Source organism: Rousettus aegyptiacus, unplaced genomic scaffold, assembly GCF_014176215.1.
Source record: "Rousettus aegyptiacus isolate mRouAeg1 unplaced genomic scaffold, mRouAeg1.p scaffold_m13_p_16, whole genome shotgun sequence".
Taxonomy (NCBI): Eukaryota; Metazoa; Chordata; class Mammalia; order Chiroptera; family Pteropodidae; genus Rousettus; species Rousettus aegyptiacus.
The window spans coordinates 33,550,903-33,569,679 of NW_023416291.1; the positions used below are offsets into that span (position 1 = coordinate 33,550,903).

General features: G+C 56.0%; 4 protein-coding genes across 5 annotated transcripts; 2 read left to right on the plus strand and 2 right to left on the minus strand.

The window, feature by feature from the left end:
* Window positions 1-16: 16 nt before the first annotated feature.
* On the plus strand, window positions 17-4,088 carry FDX2 (ferredoxin 2). The gene is made up of 5 exons (XM_016153627.2): window positions 17-355; window positions 453-507; window positions 708-814; window positions 3,311-3,398; window positions 3,665-4,088. The coding sequence occupies exons 1-5, from the start codon at window positions 148-150 to the stop codon at window positions 3,819-3,821; spliced, it is 615 nt and encodes a 204-aa protein (XP_016009113.1). The 5' UTR covers window positions 17-147; the 3' UTR covers window positions 3,822-4,088.
* Window positions 4,089-4,203: 115 nt separating this feature from the next.
* On the plus strand, window positions 4,204-7,114 carry ZGLP1 (zinc finger GATA like protein 1). Its single transcript, XM_016153614.2, has 6 exons — window positions 4,204-4,705; window positions 4,954-5,328; window positions 5,968-6,053; window positions 6,402-6,495; window positions 6,668-6,793; window positions 6,939-7,114. Exons 1-6 carry the CDS (start codon window positions 4,566-4,568, stop codon window positions 7,060-7,062), a joined length of 945 nt encoding a protein of 314 aa, XP_016009100.2. The 5' UTR covers window positions 4,204-4,565; the 3' UTR covers window positions 7,063-7,114.
* Window positions 7,115-9,501: 2,387 nt separating this feature from the next.
* On the minus strand, window positions 9,502-17,329 carry ICAM5 (intercellular adhesion molecule 5). 2 transcript variants are annotated; one of them, XM_016153451.2, is made up of 11 exons: window positions 15,842-17,329; window positions 14,670-14,939; window positions 14,157-14,477; window positions 13,644-13,931; window positions 13,037-13,291; window positions 12,673-12,921; window positions 11,956-12,198; window positions 11,590-11,868; window positions 11,257-11,496; window positions 10,593-10,859; window positions 9,502-9,916 (listed from the first exon to the last, which is right to left on the minus strand). In XM_016153451.2, exons 1-11 carry the CDS (start codon window positions 15,921-15,923, stop codon window positions 9,642-9,644), a joined length of 2,769 nt encoding a protein of 922 aa, XP_016008937.2. In that variant the 5' UTR covers window positions 15,924-17,329; the 3' UTR covers window positions 9,502-9,641. The 2 variants fall into 2 exon arrangements, with proteins under 2 accessions (XP_016008937.2, XP_016008936.2); XM_016153450.2 differs by having other exon boundaries at window positions 12,673-12,951.
* Window positions 17,330-17,445: 116 nt separating this feature from the next.
* ICAM4 (intercellular adhesion molecule 4 (Landsteiner-Wiener blood group)) lies at window positions 17,446-18,649 on the minus strand. Its single transcript, XM_016153621.2, has 3 exons — window positions 18,226-18,649; window positions 17,801-18,106; window positions 17,446-17,654 (listed from the first exon to the last, which is right to left on the minus strand). Exons 1-3 carry the CDS (start codon window positions 18,617-18,619, stop codon window positions 17,536-17,538), a joined length of 819 nt encoding a protein of 272 aa, XP_016009107.1. The 5' UTR covers window positions 18,620-18,649; the 3' UTR covers window positions 17,446-17,535.
* Between the last annotated feature and the right edge of the window lie 128 nt (window positions 18,650-18,777).

Genomic DNA, 18,777 nt, shown 5'->3' on the forward strand with positions numbered 1-18,777 from the left:
CTGTTTCTTGGGACAAACAGTGGGCCTGGGTGGGTAGTCTGGGATGCCCTCGCAAGTCTTGGTGTGTTCGATCCTGCTACGCACCACTCGCCCACAGACCAAGTCTGGAGTCAAGACCCAAGCAGCCGTCAGCGCTAACAAGCAATCATGGTCTCTCTGCGCTTGTGCATCACAGCGCATGCCCAGTCCGTGGGTCACGTGATGCCTGTCATGGCTGCCTCCGTGGCCTGGGGTGGCGTGAATGGCGGGTTCTTACTACGGGTGGCCCGGGGCACTTGGTGGATCCGACACGGGAGCTTTTTGGGATCCAGGGAGGCTGCGGCGCCAGCGACAGCCAGAAAATTCCGGGCAACAGGTACCCGCAGCGCCTTGGGAGAGCGGGGTGGAGCAGCGTTAACCCGTCGAATGCCGGCTGGGCGCGGCGCGTCCGCTCACTCAACTGTGTTTTCCAGGCTCGCGCCCGGCGGGAGAGGAAGAAGCCAGTGGTCCCGATCGGCCCGGGGACGTGTGAGTGGGGGCGCTAACTCCCCCATTCCTCATCCCACGAGGTTCCTATGGTTCCCACCTTGCTCTGATGCTTGATCCTTGGGTCCCCCTCTCCTTCGCATTGTTTCCTTGTCCGTAAAGCCCAAGCCCGACTTCCTAACCCTTGATTCCACCTGACACGCGCATCATCCAGTTCGGCTTCCACCCCCATTTGTCCCCAGGGTGAACGTGGTGTTCGTAGACCGGTCAGGCCAACGGATTCCTGTGAGCGGCAGAGTCGGGGACAATGTTCTCCACCTGGCCCAGCGCCATGGGGTGGACCTGGAAGGTGGGAGGCCCTTATCATTTGTTTAAAACAAAACAAACAAACACAAGAACAAAGGAAACCACCCACAAATCAGATGTGTGTGTCCACAGCTTAACTCTCCCAAGGCCTCCCACCAGTCATGGACTAAAATCCAGACTTCTCACCACTGCCACATCCCCTGCCCAGCTCTTAACTTTCATTCCCTCAGCATTTGATTATTGAGCATTTAACTTGAGGTTTCCAAAACTCCGGACCTATGGGAGCTTGTATTGTTCTCCTTCCTCCCTCAATTCTAGCCACACTGCCTTTCTTGCTATTCCTCAAATCACCAAATTCATTTCTGCCTCAGGGGTTTACATTTGCTATTCTCTGCATCTGAACTGATTTCCCAAGAGGTCTGGTTTATTCTCATCCTCAGGTCTCAATGTAAATGTCATCTTCCTGGTAATCTAATCCCCCTCAACCAAGTTAAAGTCCCCATTCCCTAGTGTCTCTGTCATATTAGTGTTTTATTGATCTCATAGCTCTTCTTACTGTTCTCCTTCTTTGTCATCCCTCCCCAGAATGAGATCAGAAACTATGTTTGCCATGTTCACATGTGTCTGTTGCTCGTCGTGGTATTTAGATGTAACAGGTATTAAATCAGTTTTGTTGAAGGAAAGGTAATGATAGCAGGCATTACTTTAAGCATGTTAACACATATTAACTAACTGGCTCTTCATGACAATTTTTTGCAGTAGGCGAGTTTGTCTCATTTTACAAGTGAAGAAATTAAGCCCTAGGTTACATAGACCTGGTCCAAAGTGAAGTGACAAAATTAGATTCAAACACAAACTGTTTTAACTACTAATCTGCTGCTCTTCTATGAATATTGAACATCTACTGTGTGTCAGGCAGCAGTGTACAAAATAGATAAGGCCCCTGTCATTTCACATCAATTTCAACCTAATAGGTAGTAGATTTACAATTATATCATCAGCAAATGAAAAGGGTGGTCTGAAAAAAAAAATGTATAGGGTTATTTATTGTGTGAATGTAACAGGGAGGCCGATTTAATCATTAGAAGGGATGGAGATGTTGGGGGTGGTCATGGTAGGCCTGCCTCGAATTTTGGTCTGGAATCCAGTGGCTGGTAGTTCAGGACAGAGTTGGGCCATGAGTTTTAGAGGCAAGTGGCCTGTGTTCACATTTTGCCTCTTACTGCTGTGTGACCTGAGCAAGGTACTTAGCATCTCTGGGCCTGTTTTCTCATCTATAAAATGGGATAATTTAGTTCCATTTTTCTGGGTTGATAGGAGGATTAAACAGCTGTCATGCGTAGTGCTTCATACCTGGCACATGGTTAGTGTGCAGTGACTAATTGGGACATTTATTTTAGATTATCTCTATCTCAAGGGATGAGGCTACTAATGAGGTAGAAGACAGGACCGAGGAAGAGATGCCAGGGACTATGTGGAGTTTCAACACCAAGTTTCTCCGCAGGAGACAGGGAGGTTCTACTGGGTCAGGAGGGTGCCTTGCAGCTCCACCCTAATTGTCCGACATGTCTGGAAGAAAAAGCCAAATTCTGCCCCATCATTCACTTATAATAAGGGTCTCTTGAGCATCTACAACATGCCAGGCTCAGGGCATGTGGATGGGGGACAGGTAAACCCAGAGACTCAGATGATGTCTGTGATAAATGCTGTACAGAAATTAATAAATTAACAAGGCAAGAGGTAGGACAATAAACAGGAGATGGGAGACTTGGAGGACAGTTGAGTCCCCAAAGACAAGATCTGGCCATGGAAATAGTGGAGAGAAGAACATTCCAGGCCAAGGGTATAGCAAGTGCAAAAGTCCTGTGATGTTGGAGTTGAGCAAGGGAGCAGATGTGGCTGATATGAAGTGAGAACGAATAGGAGGATCACCAAGACTGAGCAGAGAAGATTGGATTTTATTCTGGCTTTGAAAACCCTTTGGAAGGTTTTAGTACAGGAGGGACATTATCCTCAAACAATCTGTCATCAGTCAGAAGGCTGGGAGTGCTTCCAGGGGCAATCAAAATCCCAGCTTCATCTTTCAGCCTTTATTCCCTGACACCTTACCCTGATGCACTAGGTGCAGAGTGAACTAACTGGTCCCTCCTTCAGCAGCAGAAGGGAGGAGGAACACATTTGCCCAGCACAGTGACAAGAGTCACAGCGACAAGAGTCACAGCTAGGACTCAGGCTACAGGAAACCTGCCTGGCCTTTCCCCTTTCAGTTACACTGACTTCAAGTCCATGATCTGGTTCCATGTACCCAGACTGGTCCTCAGCCTGCTGGGGAGTCATATCCCTTTGCAAAACCTACCTACAGCTCAGGAACAGCTAGCTGAGTAAATGACAGAGTGGAGGGTGCACACAGTGTGCAGGCCTGGGAGAGAAAGATGGGAGGCACATGGTGAAACAAAGGGCTTCTGCATTATGTCTTTTACTGGATAGCAGCAGCCTAACCATGCCCCTCAACTATACTCCCTTCACTTGCTGTCCCCAGGGGCCTGTGAAGCCTCCCTGGCATGCTCCACCTGCCATGTGTATGTGAGCGAGGACCACCTGGACCTTCTGCCTCCTCCGGACGAGCGGTGAGCAGGGCCGCCCCTCCCAGCTTGGAGCTGCCAGGTTGGCTGTTGAGCCTCTGCATTCCTGGTATCCACTGGGGAGCAGTGGAGGGCAGCCCTAGCTTTTATCCCCTCTCCAGCTGCTGGCAGGGACCCTACCCTGCTGACCACTTGCCCTGGATTCCTTCAGCCTGCCTCTTCATGACCTGAGAGGTGCTCCCCTCCTGCCTTCTGGGCTCTGGTCAGCTCCACCCACGTGCCCACTACTAACTGCTGCCCCCCTTGCCCAGGGAGGACGACATGCTGGACATGGCCCCCCTCCTCCAGGAGAACTCCCGGCTGGGCTGCCAGATTATACTGACTCCTGAGTTGGAAGGGGCTGAATTCACCCTGCCCAAGATCACGAGGAACTTCTACGTGGACGGCCATGTCCCCAAGCCCCACTGATATGGGTAGCTGGACCATCTCAGACACCCATGGCCTCAGGGCCAAGACTGAAGGAATAGCTAAGTTGCCAGCCCAGCCCAGACAGTTCGGAGGAGTCCAAGAGAGATATCGGAAGCACCCAGAAGGCCAAATGCTTCAGAGAGATCCCGTATCTAGGCTCTGGTGGGAACAGGGCCCCTGCTAGGGTGACCTTGCCAAGCCCCTGAGAATTGGGGTGTGGATAAGGGTGGAATCTAATTAGAGTGGCAATAAAACCATCTGACAGAACTCCAGCATCTTGAGTGTCCTGGGGAGGGGGCAGCCCCATCGGTCTACAGCTGCATCGTCTAGGCCCCCAGGTCTCCCCTCCCACAGCGGTGATGGGACCATCAGGGAAACTGAGGCAGAAGTCTGGAGGAGAGGGCCTGGGAACCTGAAGGCCCACGTGAGTCAGCGTGGCAAGGCCCCGCCCCCGCAGCCGCGGAGGGATTTGGAGGGGCCCGGGCTGTCCTCGGCCGCCAGGGGCGTGGAGGCCAAATAAGCAGAGTGGGAAGAGAGCGAGGGGCTGGGGCTGACCTGAGGGTTGGAGCTAGGAAGTAGGTGCTGGACATCGACCCGCCCTGCCCCTCCCAAGTGGGGCTCATTGCCCCCTCTGCCTCAATCACCAGCACCTTGCAGGTCCCTCCCCACCCAGGTGGCGCTCATCCGTGGGCCGGCAGGGGCGGGGCTGGGCGAGATTCTGGGAGGGGGCTGGGCTGGGATGTGATGGAGGCCGAGCCTGCGCCAGACCTCTCGATGATGCTGCGAGAACTGCTGGCGCCGTCCTGTCTGGACCCAGAGCCCCTCCCCGGATCCCCCACCCAGCAGGCACCAAGGACCCCAAGATGCTTCAGACCCAGTGGCAGGTGCGTTAAGGAGCGGCCCCTTCCCCCAACCTGGCCCAGTGGTCAAGGGGTCATGACTTCTGGTTCCTGGGGTTATTCAGGGGTCACAATGTTAGTTGCTGGTACTTACAAAGAAGAGATTCTGGTCCCCAGGGGTACATGGGGTCATATGTGGTCAGAGGTTATGCAATTGCCTTTGCCGCATGTCCCCGAGGCCTATGTAGGTGCTGCTCAGGAAAGGGGGTGACCACACTGTCCCTTGTTTCCAGGTCTTTCTGGCCTGCACACCAGGATTCAGTCACTACCCTGCACTTCCTCCAAGACACAGCAGAGGAGCCGACCCAGCCCCACACTGGGAACACTCAGGCTCTGGAACCCTACTGGGAGCTGAAGACCCTGGGGACGGTGGGACCCCAACTTCTGGCTGAGGATGCCAGGGCTATGCTGACCCCAATCAACCAGCAACACTGCAGCCTGGGACCCCCAGGGTCTCCCCCAGCCCCTTCTGCCCCACCACAGAGGAGATCCCGGAAGCAGTTGAATCCTCACCAGGGGGCTGAGAAAGTGGACCCCCAGTTCGAGGGGGTGACATTGAAGTTTCAGATAAAGCCGGATTCCAGCCTACAGATCATACCCAGCTACAGGTAGGGACTACAGGTAGGGTCTGGCCCTGGTGAGGGTGCCCTTTATGCAATTGATAATTGTGGGGACAGAGGCCTAGGACGGGGTGCCCTCAGGGTTCACAGACTCCCACATGAACCCTACATTACAAATGGCCCAGTATCTGAGCAAGATTAGTGCCAGTTTCTGCCCTGCTGCCGTAGCCAGTCATGTCTGGGTCCGAGCCTGGGTCTCCTCTTGGCCATACTGACAGCTGATGCTAACCATTATTTTTTCCAGTAACGATAATAGCTACCATTTGTCAGGAACAACAGTAAAAGGTAATAGGTAGCACTTGATGTATGTGGGCTATCGAAGCCTTGTAAAGCCCACTTTATAGATGCAGGAACTGAGGCACAGAGGGAGAGATCAGTTGTCCAGGGACACACAGCGAGGACCGGGGAGAAATGAGATTTCAACCTGGCAGGCTGGCCCTAGGCAAACTATCTCTTCAGATCAATAATCATTATTATTACTGCTAATGAGGGACAAAGCCAGGCCTTTTGGACATCAGATACCTCCTGAAGGCTACCTGATACCTTGATAAGAAATCTTCATTTTGAGGGGCTGTCTGGGACAGGATGCAGGTTCCTCCAAAGCTAACCACCTTGTCTGCTTTCCAGTCTGGCCTGCAGCAGCCGCTCTCAGGGTCCCACGACAGGCCCTGGTGGGGGCCCTGAGGCCAACCTGGGAGGCAGTGAGGCCCTGGGTGAGTCCTGGAGACATGAGAGCTATAAATATTTGGGGGGGCCAACCTCCTGTCCTCCCTGTCTTTCTCCCCATCCTGCTTCCCCATTTAGACCCATCCAGGAGGAGTCACAGTACCCCCTCCACTTGGCTGAGTCACCCCACCCCCGGCTTCCTCCTCTGCGGAGCTTTGCCATCTGCCTCCCTTCCTGCTTTTCCCTCTGTCTTAGATCTGGCAACACCCAGGGCTGGCCCAGAGCCAGGTGAGGCCTTCACAGAGATCCCCCAAATACCCACCCCACTGCACACAGATCTCCTGAGCTCAGATTCTTGGACTCTGACCTCTGCCCTTTGGCATCTGTCCCTTCAGGGCCCCGGCGCTGTGCTTCCTGTAGGACCCAGAGGACTCCACTCTGGAGAGATGCTGAAGATGGTACCCCTCTCTGCAATGCCTGTGGTATCAGGTCCGCAGAATGGAGGAAGGAGTTGGGGTGGGGTTCCTAGATCAGCCTGTGCTTAGCCAGCATGGAGTATTGGGAAGGGAAAACAGCCACCATTGGGAAAAATGGTTTCCTAGTGGCGGTTTCTGTGCCCCTGGTGCATCCTGAATATTGGTTTCTTGTACTCCCACCCCAGGTACAAGAAATATGGCACCCGGTGTTCCAGCTGCTGGCTGGTTCCCAGAAAAAATGTCCAGCCCAAGAGATTATGTGGCAGATGCGGGGTGTCCTTGAGCCCCCACCAAGGTCCAACTCAGGAAGGGTAAGCCCTTCATCACCCAGCCAAGCCTATCCTGTCTCAGTTTTCCCAGAGGAAGAATGAGCAGAAGCCTTCCTAGGAGGAATGGGGAAGGACCTTGGGTCTTGAGGGCTCCAGCCAGCCTCCTCTCTCCTCCTGCCCTTTTTAGGGACCATAGACGGAAGACCCAGGCCTCAGGCCCCAGAGCTCCAGGAGGTCACTGGCCCCCTTCTTGGCCCCTGCTCCAATCAGGCTTGGCGGAGCCCCCCTTCAGGAAATGCTCTCAGCAGTGACACTCATACTGTTACTAGCCAGGATAATAAAGAGCAAAACTACTCAAAAGGATTGCTGTGACTTGGGGATCTCATCTGTTGTGCCATCACCTGCCTCTCCCCCAGCTCAGGAATGTGGGCAGGTGTTTTCTCATTGGGGTTCTGAGGGACACACACAGTCACATATACAAGCACCAGCCCCCCACAGGGAATTAGTCATATGTACAACAATGTTCCACATAGGGAAACATCCACCACACACAGAGACAGACAACACATACGGAAAGACAGACACAAAAGACAGGCATATACATCAACACACGAGATACACATATGCTGACATTCACATGAGAAAACACAGACCACACACAAGGCTGAAAGACACATGGGTTGACAGACACATGTCCACTGAGAGATCATAGACACATATATTGGAAGACACACATGAAACATCAGATGACACACATTAGCACGGCGATACAGACACAAGTGGGCCCTTCAACTGTCAATTCCACCCTTGCCTGCAGAATGTCATCTTCCTGCATCCTTACAGTCCCCCTTCCCCTCTTTCAAGATCTCTCTAATCTCACCAAAAGGTGTCCCCAGCCTGAAGCCACAGGCCTTGGGCAGAGCTCACCTCTGCTGCTATCACCAAGACACTGGTTGCCAGTGCTCACAGGGAGGGAAAGGGAAGGCTGGAAGTCAAGGGTGGGTGGGACGCAGCGAGGTCAGCGGTGATCCCTGCCTTGGATTGAGTGAGATCTGCCTAGCCACGTGCCCCAGGAAAGCAAGCCCCTGCGAGACCCCCTTTAGCTCTCCTGGGTGGGCCTGCACATAAGGCCTGGGCCCAAATTCCTCAGCCCTTAGGCCTCTTACTGGTTTTGGTCCCAACCTTCCTGGGCTCAGAACACCCTTCCCCCATGCCTTCTCACCACTTGGGGATGGGGAGGCTTGGCTTTCAAAGAAGCTCCCCTTGACCACCCCATCTAAAACAGATACCCCACTCCCATTCACGGCAGGCTCTAGTTCGGCTTCTTGCTGGTCTCCTGCTTAGAACCACCAGAATTTTTAGTTCTCTACTGCTCCAGGGTCATTTCAGTTACATTCCTCTCCCCCACTGGACCATGACTTTAGAGTGCCAAGGTCACCATATCTGTGTCCCTGACCATAACAGGCCACCCCAATGCCCAGCATGGAGAACCTCTTTGGGAACACGCACTGAACACATTAAGGTCTCACATTGTGTCTGCAAACTCATGGTGGTTTTTGTCCATTTATTCAATATTTATTTAGCAACTACCGTGTGCTAGGCACTGATGAGGACACTATGTAGTGAATAGAAAAAAGATCCCTGTTCTAGTGCAATCAATATTCTAGAATGACAGTAAAAAAAATTCAGTTATATGTCTAGTAGAATGTCAAGTAGTCACTGGTGCTGCAGACAAAATATAGAAGGAGGTGAGGAGTTGGGGGATGACCTTAGCCATGGTTTTCATGAAGGCCTCTCTGAGGAGTTTACATTTACATAGAAACTTGAGGATAAGGAACTAGCTATGGGACTGTTTGGGGTGAGGACACTTCAGGCAGATAGAATGGCAAGAGCAAAGGCCCTGTGGCAGGCAGGGCTTTGTGGGGTTCAAGGAACCCAGAGGAAGCAGATGGGAGTGGAGAGATTATTGATGAGGGTGAGAGGCAGGGGCTGTACCACACTTGCAACATGTTGCTTTCTGTACTTGACACCCAGCACTGGCTTGACCCTAATGGCTGTTTCCTGCTCTCACCTTTGCTCATGAAAATGTTGGCATGGGCAGCTGATAGAGCTGGAGCTGTTCACACCTGCTTCCTTCTCTATAGCTGTAGAGAAGGGAGGAGATGGGGGGCAGCTGTTCTCTCCTTATGCTGTGAGGAGAGGTATAGTGGTATGCAGTGAGGGTTTCAGGTGATACCCTGTGTCTCTGAATCATGATAGGCCAAAGGCAGTTTGGAGGTAAACAGAGACACAGTGGATGGGCACAAGATGGAGGAAGCATTAAGAATGAGGCAGGGATATCCTGGGTGCTGACACTAATAACTGCAGCCACTGCCTTTGTTTACCATTTAGTGGAGGCTTCAGGGCTGGAGTCTGAAGCTCTGACCCCTAGGAGAGGAGCTCCACCTGCCCTGGAAAGGTGGCCTCAGCTCTGCCTGGAACCAAGCCTGGAGAAGCACCTAACTCCCACCCCCAAGAGTTAGCCAGATTAGACAGCAGCGCTGGGTGGAAGAGAGTGAGAGAGGCAGTTTCCACCCCTGCCCAAGGGTCCAGTTAGAGGAAATGTGGAATGGGGAGAAGCTCGATGCAGACTGTGCCCACACATTGTAGACCCTCAAAAACAAAAACAGTCTTTTGAATAAATAACCTGCGCGAGATTCAAACCCCGAGTTGCTTCCACACTGCAGAGACCAACACAAACAGAACCCGAGTCCTTTATAAAAACTTTATTGGGGGAGGGTAGAAAATTGGGGTGACGCCCTCGAATTGAATACATAAATAATTGAATAAACAGTAAGCCCCCATGTGTGTCTGAGGGCGTCCCCCGGCCTGCGGGGAGAGGGGAGCGGGCTCATGCTGAAGTCAGCTGTATGGCAAAGACCTCGCCCCCCGCTGGTGTCTCCATGGTTCCCACAGATTCTGTTCCACCTTCGGCGCCTGCGCCCCCACCTGAGCCGCCGCCGGTGCCGTTGAGACACACGGCCTCACCGGAGCTCTCGGCCTCCTGCACGTTATACTCGCCCTTCTTGCAGGCGGTGGACTGTACGTAGAAGGCCAGGCCGGCCCCTGCGGCCAGCAGCGCCACACCCCCCGCCGCACCGCCCACGGCGACCCACAGCCACGGACCTGCGGGGTGGAGCCCCTCAAAGAGGGTGGACAAGCTCGGGGTTTCCCCCACCCCAGCGAAATACCAAGCCCGAGCCACACCCAGCACTGGTGGGACCCAAAACCCATTTTAAATGCCACCCCAGCACATGGGGATATAAGCCTCTGGCCACAGAGATACCTAAAAGTCAACTCTCTTCATCCCCAAAAGAATGAGGGGAAACCGAGTCATTCCTCTATCCTAGAAAGAACCAAACCCTAGAGTGACATGAAGTAGGGGGAAGGGATCTAGTTAGGGCCTCCCACTGCCTTCCTCTGCCCTTGCTCCCTCACCAAGCCCCATCTCTACAGTGACACAGTGGAGGATAAATAAGACCAAGTCTCCACTAGGCAGAAGCTCTCCCCGCAACACAATAAGTTTCTTCCCATAGCAGTCACAACCCTGGAGGGTCCCTTTCCTTGAAGTTCTTTCAGCAACCTCTCTCTCCACCTCCACCTCCCACTTCCATCCCGCTGTCAAAGCACCCCTTGCCCCCCAACACACACACCCCCATCAGGATGCCCCCAACTTCTACCCTGGACTCCTTCAGTCTCTTCTGTGAGAACTGAGAGGGAGGCAGAGATGAGGTCAGGTGTTCCAAGGCGCAGACCCCGCCCCCTACAAATCCCTCACCCTTGCCCTCCAGCGGCCACTTACCAGCCACACGCACGGTGATACGCCGGGAGTGGCGCCCATGCGCGTTGGTGGCTGCGCACTCGTACTCGCCTCCGTGGCTACCCAGGGCTCCTGCAACGCTCAGCGTGCTGTTGTTGCTAGACAGGCCGATGTTGAGCGCCCCAGGGGGCGCGCGCCAGCTGATCTGGGCAGGAGGCCAGGCCTCTGCGCGGCAGGTCAACGTGAAGTTCCCTCCTGGCCGCACACCACCGGGAGGGGAGGCGGCCAGTTCGGCCACCACGGGCTGGTCTGCAGGGTACAGGAGGTTGGAAAGGGGCTCACCATTAGCCTGGATGCTGACCAAGTGCCCTGCTTCCATGCACCATAATCTTGAGACCACCTCTGCTCAGATGCACAGGTGAGGATCCTGTCTCCCTTGAGAGCCCCCACCCCCTAAAATCAGGCTGTTATCTGGAATAACATCCTGTACCCCTACTTCACCCAATTGAAGGAATTAGGGACCCGTGCTATTGCTCTTCTGACCCAAGACGAGGGAGTCAGGGTTCCTGTTCTATAGAGTTTTTATTACCTCAGGTTTAGGCCGGGATTCCTTGTTCCCAGAAATGGGACTCCCCGGGCAATCCCACCGCTGCATGTCCCTGATCTGGGCACCAAGTGCCCTCTATCTGGTGCTGTCCCCACTCACATTCCACACCCACAGTGACAGTCCGGGAATCTGTGCCATGAGCATTGGTGGCCAAGCAGTGGTAGTTGCCTGCATCCTGTCGGGACACATGCAAACGCTGAGGCTGGATTGTGCCCTCCCTGGAGCAGCGCACTTGTGGGGAGGGGTGACCTCGGGCGGTGCAGGCCAGGGCAGCAGCCTCAGCCCCTTCCAGCCACGTCTGGTGACTTGGGCAGGTGGACTCGTCCATTTGCGGAGGTGCTGTAAAGCAGTCATGAAGGGCATCAGGGGAGGGCTGATCCAGGGCACCCCCTACATCCCTGCTACCCCCACCCCTGCCTGGGCCCCGCTCACACTCCACGCTCACGGCCACTGTCTTGACCATGGAACCATGCCGGTTTGTGGCGTTGCAGGTGTAGATACCAGGTGTTGGTTCACTGGGAATACTGGGGGCTCTGGGACTAGGGTCTGGGGGTGCCAGTGGCAGTAGCACCCCTTCACTGGTATTTCTAGAGCCGACACACTCCACTCTTGGCTGTGGCTTCCCATCAACCTCACAAGAAAATAACCGTCCAGATCCTTCCACCCACGTCCAATTGCTGGGGCAGCTTAGCTCCTCAAAACTGGGGCCATCTGTGGAGCAGAGGGTCACGCAGGGACTGGAAATTAGGTCAGGGTTATTCTGACATAATCCATCTTGCCCCTTGCTGCCCCACTCACATTCCACTGTGATGGCGACATTTTTGGCTGCAGTGCCTTGAGCATTGGTGGCTTCACAGCGGTAGGTGCCCGCGTGCTCCCGGGCCACACGAAGTAGGCCCTCAATGACCTTTGCCTCCCCAGAGCGCACACAGCTCACATTGGGTGGTGGGACCCCATGTGCCACGCAGCTCAGTGAGACCTCCGTTCCTTCCAGCCATGTAATGCGTTCTGGGCAGCCCACGCTGTCCAGTGCTGGCGCATCTGGAAAAGAAAGTGTTATTAGGTTCAGGGTTTGGGGATCTGACTAATGACCCTAGACCCTCTTTCTTTCTCCAGGCAGCTATGAAGTTGGGCTAGCTATGCCCTGCACAGAGACCCTGAACCAAAGAGGTTTCATGCACCAAACTGTGCACTGTTTTAGGGCCTCATGAGCCCCAAGAGGCGCATTTTTCTGATTCCTACAAAGCGCCCACAGGACCCTTCCCCAGTCTTTGACCTAAAATTTGTTAGATGCCTTGGAGCACACACCTTTCCAAGACTCTCCCAAAGTACCACACTCCACAGCCCTACCCTTTCCCCTCCAACCTTTGTCAAATCTGGCTCACCAGCCTATTCCCTTTCCCAAAACCCTGCCCAAAGGCACTTCTCATACCTTGCTGCTACTCTTCCCTGTAGGCTTTCTACCCCTAGACCTTGAAAATCAGACAGTAATGCACCCTGCGCACCCTCACTCACACTCCACTGTCAGCGTCACATCCTTGACTGCCTCGCCCTGGATGTTGGTCGCAGTGCAGCGGTAAATGCCGGCTAGCGCGCGAGTGATCGGACCCAGCAGGCCCAGCGCCAACACAGCCCCGCCATCAGGCCGGGCGCAGTGCACAGAGGGTTCTGGGTTTCCGCGGGCCACACAACGTAGTATCTGCTCTGGGCCCTCGGGCCATGTCCAGCTCCTGGGACAGTCCGAATCTTCCAGCCGGGGGGCATCTGCGGGAAAGGGTGCAAGATACAGAGAGGCTACACGTGGACTATGGGAAAGACTCCATTTGGGACCAGGCAGATCCTTGGAGAGCACGAGGAGGAAGGCAAGAGGTAAACTCACATAAGACACGCAGTTCGGCGCTCTCGTTCTTGTTCAGGGTCTCTCCGTCCACCTCGAGGGTGGCGTCGCAGAAGAAGCTGCGTCTGTCGTCGTTCTCAGTGGCATTTAGCTGGAGCTGAGAGGGCTGCCCCGGGACCGCAGCCGGAACTCCGTCCAATGTGACCAGGGCTCCGGCCCCGGCAGCGCAGGTTACTGTTACCATCTTCCCCTCGGTGGCTCTGGGCTCACTTAAGGTCAGGAGGGGCGCAGGGAAGCCTGGAGACGGGCATTTGACTGACCACACCTCTCCGGCAGCCAAGACTACCTCAGGTCTGCCGAACTCTCCCAGCGCTGCGTTCAAAATACAAGGACCGTGCCCTGCCTCGCGGGCAGCTCAGGCTCCGCCCCTTCTCACCCCACCCTTTTGACCAGGTCAGGCCACATTCCCTACCTGCGGCTCTGACTCCGCCTCTCCCACCGTTCCGCTTCAATCCTCCATCTGCCCCGCCCCTTCAGGACGCTGGGGCCACGCCCACTCCCATAATAAGCCCGCCCGCTCACTGCCCCACCTTCGAGTCCCTCTGGCTCCACCCCCGAGCCGCAGAGGTCTCGCTTCACTCTGCCTTACTGTAGACAGTCACGTTCTCCCTGGTCTCGCGGCTCTCCGCCCCCAGGTTCACAATGCAGACCAGCTGCCTGGAGCCCTCCTGCTCTGAGCTAGGTGTGGCTGTGGCAGTAGCCATGAGCTCGTCTCCTTCGAGGGTGATATCAGGACTCAGCCTCTGGTCCCCCAGCGCCAGGTAGACACCGGCTTCTGAGGCTGGAAAAAGCCCGTCCAAGGTGCAGCTCACGAGTCTTTCCGAGCCCACTTCCAAGAGCCGGGGGGCAGCGAGGCGCGGTGGGTCCGGAGACAGTGCTGAGAGTCCAAGAAGAGAGCTTGAATTTATGTATTGAACACTTAATATACACTAAACGCTTTACTTGCACTAGCATCCAACAATCCTCAAGGCACAGAGAGGAAAATAGCTTTCAGCTGGTGAGCGTTAGACTAAGAATTAGAATTTAGATTTCTCTGCCTCGACACTTCTTAAGCATCAGCCCGACCCCCCTGGGTCTCTTTCTCCTCCCCACTCCCACTTACCGAAGGTTCGGAGCTCTCTGGGGGCCGAGCTATTTTCAAACAGCCCCAGGCCCTGGGGCCGCAGGTCCAGCTCTGCGCGGCACGAGAAATTAGCCCCATGGTCCTCCCTCCGCGCCAGTACAGTGGCTGTGAGCACCGCGCCCCGTGCTCGGGGTGGCTCCCCGGCGAAGCTGCGGCGGATCAGCTCCTGGGAGCCGCGTAGGAGGGTCAACGTAAGACTCCCACGAGGCCCAGCGCCGGGGACCCTACAGCTCAGGGTGAAGTTCTCTCCCACAGGCTGCCAGGCAGGCAGGGGAACTAGCTCTACACGATCCGGCCGCTCTGCAAGGGGGAAAACACAGCTCTTGGAAATGCTAGGGCTCAGCGGGACATAGCGTGGAACCGAGGGACCAAGACAGGACCGCATGGGGACCCAGGGGGTGGGGCCCGAAGGGGAAGACCCGGTAACTCAGGGGGCGGGGCCTGGAAGGGAGGTAAAGTAGTGGAGTAAGAGCGTGGCTGCTGAGAACTCACGAAAAGTGCGAATGAGCCCACGCGCCTGCAGTGTGCGCCGCGCGCAGCGGAAAAAGCAGACCGGTTGGGTCTCCGGCTCGCGAATGTCAATCAGCTGCCGCGCCAGCCAGCGCAAACCTCTCTGGGTCCCATTCCGGCGCAGCGAGGTCTCCAGGCCACCGCGCTCAGGTCGTGGGCAGTTGGTGCTGCAATTCAGCCACAGCGATCCCCCGCGTTCCACGAGGGCCATGCGGGGCTGTAGGTCCGCCCAGAATGGCTCCTGCGCGACCGCTGCCCGGAGAAACGCGGGCTCAGCCAGGGAAGCCACCCCTATGCAAGTCAGGAACTCCCGGGGAATGAGCAGAGGCCGCAGGGAGGAAAGAATTCAGTAGCCTCGCGTCCTGCCCAGGCCTAATATTTGGAGGCGCGCTCCCAGGGTGCAAACCTCGAGGGTGTCTAAGATATGGCACCGGAGAGTCCTGGTCTCCAAGGTGGCAATGGATGATGGAAAAGCATGGCGGAATGGGGAAAATGAGAAGATGGGTTTTTTCATGCATACAACAACGCTGGGAGGGGACCCCAGGTGCGGAAAGGGAAGCGAACTGGTGGTTCTTAGAGTTCTCACTAAGAGAGGGGAAGACTGAGGTTGAAGTGAGGGGAAAAGAGAGATGAATCAAGGATAAGGGAGGACTCCAAACCCGGGTGAAGAACAGAAAGAGGACGCGGGGTGGTTTCATGGAAAGGACGGCGGGAACATCGAGGGACTGGGTTGCCAGAGCTCCGGGTGGAGCGGGAACAGCGCCTCTGAATCACAGCAGTTGGAGAGATCGGGTCTTCGCACGAATGGGGAAGATATCAGTTGGTGGACCATGGTGCATAGCAGAGCGTGGTACCCCAGGAGGGGACACAGGGACATGGGTATCTCCGGGGAGCGAGGTTGGGTGCGGAAGAGCACCTAGCATCTCGAATGGGGTCGGGTAGAGACCTGGGTGAGCGAGGAGTCGGGAAGCTAAGTCTTCAAGTGTGTGTTGGGGGAAGAGAAATAAAGAAAACCCAGGGCTCAAGGTGGGGGCGGAAGCGTGGGAGCCAGGCGAGGGCGGAGCTCAGAGGGCAAGTGGCTCCTTCTCAGGTCCGGTAACTCCGCCCCTCCTGCCCCCACCCCTGTCTACCCGGGAGCTGGTACCGGTTCTTACCTGAGAGGTGGAAGACCCCCAGGCCCACGGAAGCCCAGAGGCCGAGCAGCGCCCGGCGCAGCCCTGGCGAGGGCCCTGGCATCGCCGCCGCGGGGAAAGCGCAGGAAGCAAGGGGAGCGCGAGTGCTGAGCTGGGCTCGAGGACCGCGCGGTGCGGCGGGTGGGGTGTGGAGGAGGCAGAGTTGCGCTCTGGGATTGGTTTAACGTTGGTAACTTGGTTTCCAAGGAGGGGGCGGTGGCAGAGGCGGTGGGGAGGAGGAAGGGAGAGCGTGCGCCAGCTCCCAGTCTCGGTGAAGGCTTGCGGCAGGAGCCGGCGACCCCCAAGGTCTACGTGGAGGCCTGCTCAATCGTCTGGAGCCTTCTAGGGGTGGCTGCGCGTTCCCGCGTCATCCCCGGCGGCGACGCGGAGGTCGGGGGGTTGCTGGATTGCTCTTCTCAAACCTCCACCCCACCCCTAGTTTAGATGCTGTGATAATGGGACTCCGAGCTCCGCCCTCATATTTAGCCCTTCCCACCAGAGCCTCTTGGGGCGGAGATTGATTTGGGGCTAGGAGAGATCTGGGAAGCGCAAAATAGGGTAGATCCAGCGCCTGGCGTGGGATGCCTCCCTCATTGATTCTTTCCCTTTTGACCCCGGGTTGTTGAGGGTTACAGCCACGCCCCCAGTCCCTCTCTGGCTCCGCCCCCGCACGCGACAGAGGGGGCAGGAACCAAAATGCCAGCGAGTTGGGAACACGTGTGCGTGAGCTCAGCGTTCGCAGGCGTCTAAATTAGGGTCGGCACTGCTCCCATTCTGTATTTACCCAGTATACAGCGGGCACGTGTCTACTCGGCGTGTGCGAACAAGAGCCGTGGAAGAGCGCCCCCCCGCGCGGTGAGCAGGGCCTGGACCACGCAGGCCCTGCCAGGCATTCAGTACGGGTCCGAATTCCATGCGAGACCAAAAGACTAGCTGTGACGCTTTTGACCCCGCATCCGGGCCTCAAGCTTTGACACTCTTGTGTACCAACCAGGCCCGGTGACCATCAGGATGTTGCCAGGACACAAGTCGGAGCCACCCAACATGTACCATCTGATTGCTTTTTCTCCGCAGTCACAACATGGGTACCTTTTCTGCATATGGACGCCCTCAATATATCCCTGTGACCTTGCCCATTTGTCCCCTTATCTGCATCCCTGACAAGTGAACTCTGGGCTCAGTTCTTGCCCTATCCTTGTGCTACAGTTAAGTGCAGGATCAAAGTGGAAAGAAGGGGGATGGGAAAGGAAACGCAATATCCAATTAGAGCTGTTGCATGTTAACAGAGGAGCCAATCAGGAAAAGTCATACTTTGAAGGTACCCGCTCACAGCCCAAGGCCCGCAGTCGCTCAGGCTTTGCCCAGCTGCACCATACTGATAATGCCGGCAGGGCAGGTGTTTACTACATGGCTAGTAATGCGGAGGGATTGAGGCTCTGAGTACTCCAGGGGCACCAGAGTGAGGAAACCTCAGGTGCTCTAGGGGAGACAAGGAATTTGGAGAAAGTGACTGCAACAAGGCCAAAAAAAGACCACTTCTCTGAGGCTGTGCACTAGTGGTGGACTTTTAGACGGCGGGACAGAGGTAGGCTGAGGAAGGCTTTATTGATACAGGGAAGGTTCCTTAAATTGTTCCAGATTCCTGTTTGCTCACACACAGCCGGAATGGAAAACCTCTACACTTGGGACTGCATCAGTAGATACTTTCGCAGGTAGGCGGCCCCCACAACGAGAAGGATCCCCACAAGGGCTGCGATGGAGGTAGAAGCCAAGGCTTTGGACACAGAGCTCCAAGCTAGGGGCAGGAGGTGAGAATTAGGTACAGAGCACTTGGAGATGGGACGACCCGCATGGCCTCTCCAGCTTGGCCTGCACACCCTCCCGGGGTCATAACTCTTCTCCAGCCCTCCTCAAGTCCCCAGGATTACAAGGGTGACTCACCAAAGTCTATCAGCGTCACGGGTGCTGATCTGCTGCTGACCACCAGGCCGTCAAGACTGAGGCGCGTGTGGCATGTCACGGGTTGCCAGAAGTCGCGGGGCCTGGCTGGGAACTCGTAAGTCAGCGTCACATTGGCAAGATCCGGGCCCTTGAAGCGCTCTAGGCTCTCAGAGTAGATGACCCGGCCGCCACTCCGCAGACTCACCACCAGGAAGGCCACGGGGAACACGTGTGTCACGTGGCAGCGTAGAGTATAGTTATTGCCCTTTAAGACTGGAGGCTCCAGGATCACGCTGTGTGGCGGTTCTAAAGCAAGATGGGGCCGCTGAGCAAGGTCCACGGGCACCACCTAGCGCGGCTGTCAACTGCCCCACTTATGTCCCCCTCCTCTCACCCCAAGCTAGGCCTGAGTCCCTTTCCCTCACTGTAGGTGTTGATCCTGGCGGTGGCACCCCGTGTTACTCCCGCGCAGGTGACGAAGCAGTGCACGTTGGAGCTCCAGACTCTCACATCCAGAAGCTGGAAGGAGACCCAGGTGAGCCCACTGATGTTCTGGCCTCGCTGCAGTCCAGTACGGAGGCTGAAACTCTCTGGCAGGGGACAGCTGCTGCTGCAGTTAAGCCACACTGAACTCCCGGGTGGCTCAGCCATGAACTTGGGGCTTATGCGCACCCAGAACGACGCTTTGGTCTCCGAGGGCGCTGGAGAGCTATCTCCGGAGCCTTGTGCCCGCGCATCTCGGCACCTCAGCGTGCTCCTTCCTCCCGGATAGGCGGCAGCCAGCAAAACCAGCAGGGAGAGGGGGAACAGAAACCCCATGGCAAGGAGCCGAACTGAGGGACCCCGCGCCAGGAAGCCTAGGCTGGCTCTGGAGATAGAGGCTTGAAGCCCCACCTCCTCTGCCCCACCCGGAGAGATAGAGGCTCCCAGAGGGCCCAGGAGCCCTGCAATATATTCCCTGCTCCCTCAACTCAAGA

Coding starts and splice junctions, on each gene's coding strand:
- ZGLP1 (XM_016153614.2), top strand. CDS start 4,566: ATGGAGGCCGAGCCTGCGCCAGACCTCTCGATGATGCTGCGAGAACTG. Junction 4,706..4,953: donor TGCTTCAGACCCAGTGGCAG/GTGCGTTAAGGA, acceptor CCTTGTTTCCAG/GTCTTTCTGGCCTGCACACC. Junction 6,794..6,938: donor CAAGGTCCAACTCAGGAAGG/GTAAGCCCTTCA, acceptor TGCCCTTTTTAG/GGACCATAGACGGAAGACCC.
- ICAM5 (XM_016153450.2), bottom strand. CDS start 15,923: ATGCCAGGGCCCTCGCCAGGGCTGCGCCGGGCGCTGCTCGGCCTCTGG. Junction 13,292..13,643: donor GGAGAACGTGACTGTCTACA/GTAAGGCAGAGT, acceptor GCCCGTCTCCAG/GCTTCCCTGCGCCCCTCCTG. Junction 12,952..13,036: donor CGCCGAACTGCGTGTCTTAT/GTGAGTTTACCT, acceptor GTCCACGTGTAG/CCTCTCTGTATCTTGCACCC.
- ICAM4 (XM_016153621.2), bottom strand. CDS start 18,619: ATGGGGTTTCTGTTCCCCCTCTCCCTGCTGGTTTTGCTGGCTGCCGCC. Junction 18,107..18,225: donor CGCCAGGATCAACACCTACA/GTGAGGGAAAGG, acceptor ATCTTGCTTTAG/AACCGCCACACAGCGTGATC. Junction 17,655..17,800: donor CGTGACGCTGATAGACTTTG/GTGAGTCACCCT, acceptor TCCTGCCCCTAG/CTTGGAGCTCTGTGTCCAAA.
- FDX2 (XM_016153627.2), top strand. CDS start 148: ATGGTCTCTCTGCGCTTGTGCATCACAGCGCATGCCCAGTCCGTGGGT. Junction 356..452: donor CAGAAAATTCCGGGCAACAG/GTACCCGCAGCG, acceptor TGTGTTTTCCAG/GCTCGCGCCCGGCGGGAGAG. Junction 508..707: donor CCCGATCGGCCCGGGGACGT/GTGAGTGGGGGC, acceptor ATTTGTCCCCAG/GGTGAACGTGGTGTTCGTAG.